General features: G+C 46.6%; 1 protein-coding gene across 1 annotated transcript; it reads left to right on the forward strand.

Annotated features, from left to right (window-relative positions):
- Positions 1-1908: 1908 nt before the first annotated feature.
- Positions 1909-6074, forward strand: PSCA (prostate stem cell antigen; the record flags this gene model as incomplete). The annotated part of the gene is made up of 3 exons (XM_080609751.1): positions 1909-1960; positions 3781-3885; positions 5857-6074. The coding sequence occupies 3 exons, from the start codon at positions 1909-1911 to the stop codon at positions 6072-6074; spliced, it is 375 nt and encodes a 124-aa protein (XP_080465877.1).
- Between the last annotated feature and the right edge of the window lie 5836 nt (positions 6075-11910).

The raw sequence follows: 11910 nt of genomic DNA on the forward strand, positions 1-11910 counted from the left end.
CGGGCTGCAGGACTGGGGCATGGACAGGCTCCTAGCTGTGTGCATCCCTTTCAAAGCACCAGGAGTCCTGGTCTTTGCTGGCAGCCAAGATGTTGTCAGAGGAAGAATAAGAATAAATAACAGTACTGAGAGAGTTTGGCTTGCAGAAAGTCAAAGGATGAAAAGAGCATTCCCTATTGCTTATTTCTTTTAGGTTATTTGAAGGAAGAAATGTTGAATTCAAGACTGGGTGACAAGGTTATGCTTTCCTCTTGGCCCTATTCTTCCTATAGCACAAGGAACCAAATCCCACAGGGATAATTATAAGGCATTAAAAAAGAAAAAGAGCCTTAAATATCTCTGAATAAGGAAAACCAGGGTCTGAGAACATTCTGTCATCGGCAGCAGTGTGTGCAGTTCTGGTGTCCTCAACATAAGAAGGACATGGAGCTGTTGGAGCAAGTCCAGAGGAGGCCATGAGGATGAGCAGGGGCTGGAGCAGCTCCTATATGTAGACAGGCTGAGAACATTGGGGCTGTTCAGCCTGGAGAAGAGAAGCTGCGTGGAGACCTCAGAGCAGCCTCCAGTGTCTGAAGGGGGCTACAAGGATGCTGGAGAGGGACTCTTCATCAGGGACTGCAGTGATAGGACAAGGGGTGATGGGTTCAAACTGAAACAGGGGAGGTCCAGGTTGGAGATAAGGAAGAATTTCTTTACTGTGAGGGTGCTGAGGCGCTGGCACAGGGTGCCCAGAGAAGCTGTGGCTGCTCCATCCCTGGCAGTGTTCAAGGGGAGACAAGACAGAGCCTTGGGTGACATGGCCTAGCGTGAGGTGTCCCTGCCCCTGGCAGGGGGTTGGAACTGGATGATCTTAAGATCCTTTCCAACCCAAACCATTCTATGATACTATGCCAAAGCACCTCCCTTTCAATTTGAAGAAGTGCCTGATGTCCTAAGAGCCAAACTGCCCGAGAGCAAGCTCCTGAAGGCTGTTACTGCAAAGCACCAAGTTCCTGAGATTTTAGAAAAGCCATAGATCAAGTGAGAAACCACAGCAATCTGAGCTGTGTTTTGAGAAGCAGTCAAAGGATGCGATGGGAGAGGTCTCCCATCAACCCGAGCAAACATTTGCACTTCCGTGTGGAATGTGGCTAAGATGACTCTCATCCCTGATGAGAAGTGGCATTGCTTTGACAAGCCTGAGTTGTTTACAGTACATGTTGATAGGAATTGAAGTGTCAAAAACAAACCCAACCTATGCTAGACAGAGTGGCGGACAAAGAGAAGTGTGCCACAGTACTGATGGGGCAGAGAAAAACACTAAACAAAGGCATCAAAGAGCCTTTTGGTTTCAACACACAGAAAGAATTTAATTGCCTGTTGTCTTTAAATAGACTACACACAATACATACAAATAAATGCAAATGAACACCTCGACACCTGGACTGCAATGTGCTCACATACCTTGCTATCACATGCCAGGAGCGCCACAGAGATACTCAAACATGAAGATAAAGAGCTGGAAGTGTTTATTAAAAGGACATTTTGTCCTTGATTTAAACACAATAGCTCCACTCAGGGTAGCAATGGGGGTGGAGAGGCTTGTTCACAGGGTGCAGCTCTGGAGAAACGCATAAGGTCAGCCTTGTCCGAAAGAATTTGGGGTGGTTTCTTAACACCCATGTGAGCACTTTGACAAGGGTAGGAGGAAAGGAGCTGCTCTTAGCTCTGCAAGCTGTGGTCAGATAGGAGAGGCACCTAATCAAATACCACCACAAACCAACCCCTCCCTTGGTCCAGCGAGCAGCCCCATTCAGGTGCCTTCACAGAGAGTAACCTTCTGGGCATGCCCGATTGCTGCCTCCCACAGTATATAAACTGTCCCTGGAGGAAACAACCCATATTCAGCACCAAAGAGGCTATTCCAGAATGAAGGCTTTACTGGTCCTCCTGCTGGGAGCAGTCCTGTGCTTGGAATCAGGTAAGACAGCATGAACAATCTGCGCTTTGTCACCCCTAGAAGGAGAAAAGACCTGCGATGGGGTTTGGCAGTGAGGGAAGTAATGCTGGTGCAGTTATCCTATGAAGACATTTGCTTTTTTGATGGGATAACCTGGGTGTTGCAGGGAAATAGGTATAGTCCCACCCTGATGATGATGTGATCCTAATGCAGCTTCCAGGAAAGATAAATCGTCTACAGATCCGAATGTAATTGAAAGCAAGACTATTTAAGCCAGACCATATAGTGGGGATTAAGTGGGGTGGGAGGATTCCTTTTCTTCTTCCCAGGCTATTAAATAACCTACAATATTTCTGCACAGGTAAGTTTGCTCCAACTTGGTTTTTGACTCTTCCTTTAAAAACTGGCCTTTGACACTGCACAGGCTGTCAGAATCTTAATGGGACAGAAGAAAGGAGAATGCCAGAGTGTGTTGGTTTATTAACAGGATGGGCAGGTTTGATGCTGTCAGGTTTTTTCCAGCTTCACTGGGAGAAAATGGTTTAAAACCAGCTTTTCCCTATTACCAGAGCATCAAATCTGAGCAGAAATAGTTCTCAATCAGCAGAGGATGCTTAAGAAACAGGCTGAGAAGGGTCTTGTAAAGTCCTGGCCAGACCTTCTGCTTTTCCAGCTTCCATCAGAGTGCTCTGAAATTCAGCTTTCATTGCATTAAGTCACATAAATGTGAGGGCAGAGTGCAGCATTACAGACAAACTGGGCTTGGTTCCTTGCTTCTATGCCGCATTTGTACCAGAAAGGCTTAGACAGAGGGAGACCGAGTGCCACAAATCAGTTCTTGCTTCTTCTCTGAATAACACTGGTTTTCAAATAGAGCTTTTCTGTGCCCTGATAGAGTATTTTAGGCATTAGGGTATTGACTTAAGAGATTCATGATGCAAGCCTGGTGGTCATGGGGTTAAAGTACATATACATTAATTCTGGCACTTGCAAGGCTCCAATGATGCCCTGGGGCATGGGTAGGTAACAGGATCAGGTAATTGCACCGCGCTTTCACTCCTCTGGGGACTATTTGCCACTACGGCTGGACACTTGTAAGCTTCAATGCTTATCCTGCCTTTGCTTGATGCACATAACAGCATAGCAGATGTTAACAGGACTGACTTGCATCCCCCATAGTGTGGCATGTCCATGAGGGGGTGGAAACACGTGGTGAGCTGGTTTTCATAGGGAGGTGAAAGACGTGTTTGCACTTTGCTTTCTAAGAGGGAGTGATGGAGGGGATATGTCTGCTCCTCACCTTCTCTTCCCTCTGGGCTTTCCCTCTTTCATCCAATCTTAGGAATGCCTCAGCTAGGGCTCGCAAGCCCACCTGGCAAAGCACTAATGTCTATAGAGGCAGACAAATAATATCAACTTGTCCTTCTGGGGAATTCATCCCTTCATCCCAGCTCAGGAGGTCGGAATATCACAAAAAGCCTGCTCCAGACAGGAATTGAGTCAGGCATCCCAAATATGGAGGAAGAAGCATTTGGGAAGCACTTTCCGCTGACTGATGACACTAAGTCAATGAGACCAGTTATCCAGCATCTTTTTGCATCCTCACTGCCCTGACTACAGTCTGAAACATCTTTAGTTCTTGCAGATTTTGACTTATACCTCAAATAAATGTACTATTCTCCACTAAAAATGGAACAAAACATTGTTTTCCCAATAATAGAGGTGCTACGTTCCTTTGAGGACCCACGGGAATGGTCCTGTTTCCCAGTGCAAGTGCAAAGGTGTGTTCCCTGGAGAGCTTCACACAGATTTGTCTCATAACCCCTTTTGGTCTCTTTCAGGTTCTTCTCTGCAGTGTTACAGCTGCACGTCACAGCTCAGCAACTCCAAGTGTCAGACGAAAGTGGAATGCAAGGAGAATGAATTGTGCAAAACGGATGTGATCAGTAAGGCAAAGCGGGGTTGGGCAGTGTCTTAGTTATCATGTTGGAGCCAAGCATGGTGCCAGCCTCAGGTGTCTAAGCCAGGTTCACCTCGTGTAGATACACCAGTTAGTGTTGGCCAGCAAAGCTCAGTGTGCAGGAGGAAGAGAAAAAGCCATCTGGGGAGAAAAGGTAATAAAAAAGCTTTCAGATGACTTTTGTGTTAAGTAGATATGATAGAAGAGAGATGTTTATCACTCAGTGATAGCTGGTGACTTGGTACTGGCCATCACCAAATCCTCTCCCCATACTGGCTATGACAGTGAGATTACAAAGTCATATTACCATGTGCGTGTGTACCCCTTAAATTTTGTTAGTGTTTGCCAATAGATCATGCTGAAAACTGAGCAGTATGGCCTGTACAATGTCAGTGCCCGGAACTAATCTCAGGAGGGTGCATCTGCATTTGACATTGCAAATACTTACCAATGCCCCTCACCTGTACAAAATCTGTTATTTCTATTTGCAATGCCAGAAATTATTCGCTTACAAGGGCAATAGATAAGTTGATGGCTTTGAAAAACTTGGAGCACGAATTCAGACGTGAGGGGCTAAGTCTGGTGAAACCTATTCATGAAGTTAGGAGGAGCATTCAATGACAGAGCTGACTTTAGGTGAATTCAATGAAAAAGGGAGCTTTTCACCTAGACTTGTGGACAGGCAGCTCTGAATGCAGCCATCTGTGTACCTCTGGGTACATTCCTTTAACAGGTTATGATTTGATTCTCCCATTCTAGATTTGGTCCAGATCTGTGGTGGCAGCTCAGCTGCTCTTAGACCTGGGGCAGAAGACCCATCAGTGGCATGTTCAGACTCATCTCTGTGAGGCAGTAAATGTAGTACCTCCAGTAGGCATTGTTCTTGTTGGAAATATGCAAACCCACAGCCATGCACTCACATGCAACACCTTGTAGAACCCACTGGTACTACACACTGAATTTGCATATATGAAAGACTTGGTACCCAGATTAGAGGGTGCAAGATGAGGCGACCTCATACAGACTGTAAACTGTTGGTCATCAGCAGTTACTGAGCATCAACCACGCACAGAAAACCTGACTTTGCCTCTCAGGATCAAATCAAACAATAACTTTGTCATCTATGAAGCGGAGATAGCCACGTTTCATAGAGCAATAGAATGGTTTGTGTTGGAAGGGACCTTCAAGCTTATCCAGTCCCAACCCCCTGCCACGGGCAGGGACCCCTTCCACTGGAGCAGGGTGCTCCAAGCCCCTGTGTCCAACCTGGCCTTGAACACTGCCAGGGATGGAGCAGCCACAGCTTCTCTGGGCACCCTGGGCCAGCGCCTCAGCACCCTCACAGGGAAGAGCTTCTGCCTAAGAGCTCATCTCAGTCTCCCCTCGGGCAGGTTCAAGCCATTCCCCTTGGCCTGTCCCTACAGGCCCTTGTCCCAAGCCCCTCTCCAGGTTTCCTGTAGCCCCTTTAGGCACTGGAGCCGCTCTAAGGTCTCGTCTTAAGGAGCCTTTCCTTCTCCATGCTGAACCAGCCCAGCTCTCTCAGCCTGGCTCCATAGGAAAGTTTCCATAACTTTCATAGGTGTTGAAAGGCTCCATGCAACAAAGATGTTCAGGATATGAGTGAAGACCACCACACATGCTTGCTCCTCAGCCATTAGTACTAGACTTCACAGCAAGAGTGTTAATGGCAGATGCTGGATTAGAACCCCCTGAGAACTGTGCTGTGCAATGAATTGCCTTGAGCAAATACTTGGGGATTGGAACCCTTCCTTTGCTGCTGACAAAATAACACCCCAAAAATACAACCTGCTACACTGAAACATGCACCAGGCTAGAAACACTGTTTTATCTCCCAAGAAGGGAGCTCAGATAAGAACAGCATCTCATTATTCAGTTCCATGAAGCTTGGCTTGGCTGGCTTTGAGTCCTTGTAGTAATGGTCCCTCTTTCCTTCCAGGGGTCATAGGGCTCGTCAGCATCTTCAGCAAGGGCTGTGACTCATCCTGTGAATCACTCTATCAGGACTTCAGCGTAGGCAACAGGAATATCTCCTGCTGCAGCAGCGACCTCTGCAATGTCAACGCAGCAGGAAGCGTGAGGAGCAGCTACGGGATGGCAGCAGGGATGGCAGCCAGCGTGCTCTGGGTCTTCCTGAACAGCAGAGGACTTCCATGACCACAGGAAGTCTTGGAGCATCCTCTCTAATGTCAGGAATTGTAAGCAGGAGCAATGTGGTGTGTTGGGCACACAGCATCCTTGGAGCTGATGGCAGATCTTTGCCATATGATAGCTTCCTCATTACTACAATTGTATTGCTGTAGTGGTAACAGGTAGGACAATATGTGTGCATGCTACCTGTGTAACACCTAAAATATACTTATTCCTGAATCAAGTGTGAGCGTGTTACCTGTATATCACTTAGTCATGTATTTCTGCACCCAGCATTGACTGCAGCGGCTGTGCTGCATGTGTGGCCAATGTCCAGTCCTTGTCATTGCTGTGTGGTGATGATGTGCTGTGAGGTGCTATGGCAAAGCAGAGTAGAGGTGCAATCATACACTCAATGCTTGAGCGGCTCTGGCTTATGACAACCTCTGGAAGACATATACCCTAAGAAAAGCTGTGAAGTCAATCATATCTGAAGGAGAACTTAAAACTCAGTGACCTGGTGACCCTGCACTTTGTTATATACCATACAAGACAAAAGCAGTGCTCACCTTCCCTGCTAGATGCACATACAGCCATTTATTCACTTTCTCACAACTGTAGTGTCTTTGGGATGGTGAGCATCACATTACCTGGAGCACCATGATGGGCAATAACCACTGGAGTGAAATATAAAGGGTGTCCCCATGGTGTCCTGGTCAACCAGTTCTAATTCTGAGATTTCCATTCTCCATCCTGACCATAAGTGGCATCCCTTGAAGGTCCCCATCTCCAAAAGGAAGGTACTCAAGCTTTCTTCTGCAGGCTCCTCCTTGATCCATTCCCTACGCCACAGCCTGGGACACAGGTTCTGTCACCAGGTTTGAAAGGCGTTTATCATAAAGGTCCTGTGGGGCTGTGTCTCAGAGCTGGGAGAGTGAAGAAAGTAAAGATCAGAGCTTGCATTTACCCCTCTGGGTACCCTGACCGTGGAGGTGAGCACACGCCTATGGGCACACAAACAATTCCACCCTAGATGGGAGATGGGGAGGAGTCAGGTGTGGGGAAAAGACAAAAGAAAACAAGAGTTGGGGAGCTAGAGAAAGGTGTGGTGCTGACTACTGCTGAGGTGCTGTCAGGACAGGTCTAGGAGTGCTGAAGGGTAGCGTGAGACTGGTGTTTGCTGAAGATTCGTTGGGATAATGAGGATACCCACAGAGTCCTTTATTCGCTTCCTTGCAATAGGAATTTCTCTACTTCACCCACTGATCTTTCCCCTTTCCTGGGGCTCCCTGCTGAAGCCAGAATGGCTTTTTCTACTTGCCATATGTAGAAAATCTGGTTCACATCTGATGAAGGAGGGATTTAATGCAACCTCCAGCACCAATATCATTGTGCTTTGCCTGCCTTTACTGCTGTAATTAATGTGGCAACCATGCAAGCTTCAAATAAATGAAAAGCCACTTCAAGTGCTCTCGGACGCTGATACCAATGAGCTGTCTGCATGCAAGGCAGACTCTGCAGTTTTAACATCTCTCGTATACAGTTATAGCCCCTCCATATAGTTATAGATTCTAAATTACAGTTTGCCTTCTCTACATAGTCTATTTTATGGATCTAAACTTGGGTGCTCCCACCTTGCATTGGGAGATCCTGTACAGTGCTTGGCAAAGGCAGCAGAGAAAACACCATGGAAAGCTGCCTGAAAGAAGCTGTCAGATAAGATCTTCAAGCAACACACGTGTGAAGAGATCTGAAAAACAAAGTAGAAACCATTGTGGAGAAGGCCATTGTGTTGTATGTGCTTCCCTCCAATACACAACAAAAGACAAGGCTGGTGTCATCAGAGTCTATAGACGGGCCTGGGAGAGCCCTGGGAGGGGGAGACAAGACCCATGAAGTCAAGGAGCTGTGAAGTCAGGACAACAGTGGGTGGAAGACCAAAAGAGAAGGATGCTTGGCCAAGAGCCCCATTTTCCCCTCTTGTATTCTAAGAACTATTTGAACTGCAAAGAATGTGCAATGTCATCTCTGGGACCCATAACCATGCGACAAGGGCCAACATTACATTTTGGATTAGGTCAATGGGATGTCAGGAGATAACGACACTGCTACTGTGAAAGAGAACAGTACATAAATCTTTGGGATGCAAGGCATCCCAAAGCATGTTAACAAGCTGCTAATTGCAGGAAGCAGGGAAGGGGTTTTCCCAAAGAAAAGTGCAGAATGAACCACCTTCCTCATAGAAGTAGAGTCTGGTTATTGGTGGGAGGATAATGGGACATGTGGGGTGACTAAACGTGGCTTTTGCCAATCTCTCGAGTCTAAGTCACTGAAAAGGGGGTTCATCCAGCTGTACATCTCACAGATAGGATGTGTTCTGCATGGCTGACCAGCTCCATGACCTCTCTGGTCCAAGGGATCATCTTCTTGCACTGTAAGAAGGTCTCTGACACTTTATTGCCCTGTGTCCACTTCCTGAAACAATTTCCAGGCAGTCAGACATGTCTACATCCTTTCCCATCAAGCTATTTGGCTATAATGGTGCTTTCTGCTGAAAATGGGAGGTGTCAAAAGTCTTTAGCATGAATGGAGGCTCTTTACCTGTGTTATTATATCAGTCTCATGTGGCAATGATGTCTACTTGCTAGAGCGCAATCTGTAGGAGTTTCTTGCTGAAGCCAAGAGGGGACTTCCCCATGCTCAGAGACCTGATGTCTAAACCCTTACAGGCTGAAAGGATGCTTCTTCCTCCCAGTTTCTGGAAGGAGTCCATGACTGACCTCTGAGTAATTCTCTGGATTTATCTGGAGATACATCCTGTCTATGGATGTACCTGGAGTTTTTGTATGCAGTGCTGGAGGTGGGGAGGATTAGATAGTTTAAAGAAGGTGCAACTGGGAGAAGTCATGAGTGGAATAGACACAATAAAGAACAGGGTAGGAAGCCCCTGCGGAAGTGATGTTAACTGGAGGAGCTCACCACTGCTTGATGGGTACCTGTCATGGAACTGGCAATAGCACAGAAGCACGGTCTCCAACCAGGTCACTGATAACCAGCCTCAAAAAACAACCCTCTCAGTTCTGGGAAGGGTTAAGAGGTGGCAAACTGGGACGAATAAATGACTCACTTGGTCAGTACCTGGGCTGGGCCAGGGCAGGACCAGGAAGAGGACTGTTTTCCCAAGTGCTGCAACTGCACATTGACAGAAAGGATGGCTTCCCTTCCTGCCTTGTAAACCCCTAACAAACATAAACAGGGCTTGTTCCCTCCTGCTGCTATCTGCACCCTGTGTCAGCAGTGTGCTCTGTTGGTACAGGTGACGAGGCATCACACAGCTATTTGAAGCTGAAGGTTGATTTACCCTCAGGGGACTGAGGAAAAGGCCCAAGAGCTGTTTGCTGGGTGACACACAAGCACATAATTTCTTTGAAGAACAAGGCTGGGTTTTTTTGCCTAAACAAGTTGCTTCTTGACATTGCTGGCTGAGCAGTTTTATCAGTTCTTTTATCATTTCCACCCTTATCAAAAGACCTGAAATCGATGACAGGCTTTCTATACAACTCAATCCATCATTTACGAACAAGGTTCCTGTTCCTCCAGGATCAAACTGAAGTTCAATTATCAAATAATAAATAGCTGGACAATAAAGTGGGTCGTTTCTTTTTCTTAAGGGCAGCAACTGCACTTCTCCAAAGGCTTCAGTTGTATTAAGAACTGAACGTGAAAATATGATTCTCCAGTGAGATTACCTCTTACAGATGGGAAAAGTAAAGCAACTCTGATCTGGAATGACTGCTTTGGTATGAATTTTATGGTAGGAAACATTATAGACTTAGGTTCACAGTTACAAAATCATAGAATCATGGAATGATTTGGGTTAAAAAGGACCTGAAGATGCCAGGAATGGGGCAGCCACAGCTTTTCTGGGCACCCTGTGCCAGCGCCTCACCACCCTCACAGTAAAGAACTTCTTCCTTATCTCCAACCTGAACTTCCCCTGTTTCAGTCTGAATCCATCACCCCTTGTCCTATCGCTGCAGTCCCTGATGAAGAGTCCCTCCCCAGCATCCTTGTAGCCCCCTTCAGACACTGGAAGCTGCTCTGAGGTCTCCACGCGGCTTCTCTTCTCCAACCTGAACAGCCCCAATGTTCTCAGCCTGGCTCCATACGGGAGGTGCTCCAGCCCACTTAAAGAAAAGTGTTGATTATATTATTATTATGATGCTGTATTTGCTACAGGTAGTATTAGCATCTTGTGTAATGAATACAGGTAGTATTCATTACCTCTGTGGATAAGGATTAGGACGTACAATATTTCCTATGGCCCAGTCAAGTTGCACCCAGTGCCTGTGCCTGGCCTGAAGATTGTCACTAAGATCCCCTGAATTCAACCCAATCTGCTGGTTAAAAACATTTGATCACACTGGAGAAAGTCTCTGGGGCAGAGCACCTGGATGAGCTGGCATTTAAGGTACCAGCAGTTCCTTGCTGTGCTCCACATTCCCTTTGCAGCCTGGGGCAAGTTACACAGCGTCTCCATACCTCTGCCTTGTACAGATGGTATCAGATCCCAGACATCCAAAGATGCTCAGATTGTGACTTTATTGGGGTCAAGGGAGAGATTAGACTAAAAATAAGCTCCAATAGATTCAGCTAGCATAACTTAGCTGGGGAAGGATTACCTGCTACCAACCCACCCTGCCCTGCCACATTCCTGCCCTGCATTATGCACATGTAATTGTGCAATGAGGCTTTCTGCTCTCCAAACAGACCAGAGAGAGACCCTGCAGTTATCTCTGCTCTTCCAGCTGTTAAGCCACTGGACAGCCACTAAAACCACTCATGAGACCTCCCTTTTGATTGCAGAACATCCCTCAAGTAACTGTACTCACTCCAGGGCAAGGCTGGCTGGACAAGGCTGATGAAGCTAAGTCCATCCCATCATATCTTGACTAACTACACTCCAATCCTTCCACTTGACAACTCTGTGGGGCAGAGAGCTCCCTCTCTTGCTCATTTCTGACCTTACCTTGATCTCTGTTAATGCCTTCCTAGACTAAATTATAAACCAGATGCTGTACCCATGGCTACTCTTTTGATGCTCTCTATCCATAGCTCCTGTCACAGCCCTGACCTCCTGCTGATACGGCTTCTCTGATTTCTCATCAACAAGCCCATATTTATGGTGGCATCACCATATGAAGTCACCAGCTCATTAAAATACCTCTTACGACGTATCTATACCACAGGTTGTATATCCCAGCCATCCACACCAAAATATTCCCTTCATGGGTATGTGTTCACTTATATACATGAGTCAGAGACACCATGAACAAGCTCTGGATCCTTTACTGCTGGTGGCCCTCCATGGCTGGGGTAGTTTGACTGACTCCATACAGCCCCCTTGCCACAGAGACAACAGGTATGGAGCTGAGTCAGGAAAGGAGAATGTTTGCTCCTTCCTCTCTTGTTATTTTCATTAAAGATTCAGTTTTGCCTTGAGGGAATTTGTGGAATGAGGACTTCACCCAGGGCAGGTGAGTGAAAGTGGAGAGATGGGCAGGGAGGGGACTTGTTTGCATCAAGGGTCGTTACACATTGAGTAGTTTGCAGGGACCCACACAGCTGCCTTCTGTCAAAACTAGTTGTGCCTTCTGCTCTGTATCTGCATTCAGTTGCATTCCTTTAAACTTGCTTTTTGCCATGTAGAAAGGGTAACGCTTTTGTCTGCTCTTACAGACAAATTCAGGAGAAAATTAGGTACTCTCTACCTGCAACAACCAATGTTTCTGTAGTGAACAGAAAGGCCTCTATTCTCCCCAAAATAGAATCATAGAATCACAGACTAGTTTGGGTTGGAAAG

The sequence above is a fragment of the Psittacula echo genome, assembly GCF_963264785.1.
Source record: "Psittacula echo genome assembly, chromosome: 2".
In the NCBI taxonomy this organism is placed as follows: Eukaryota; Metazoa; Chordata; class Aves; order Psittaciformes; family Psittacidae; genus Psittacula; species Psittacula echo.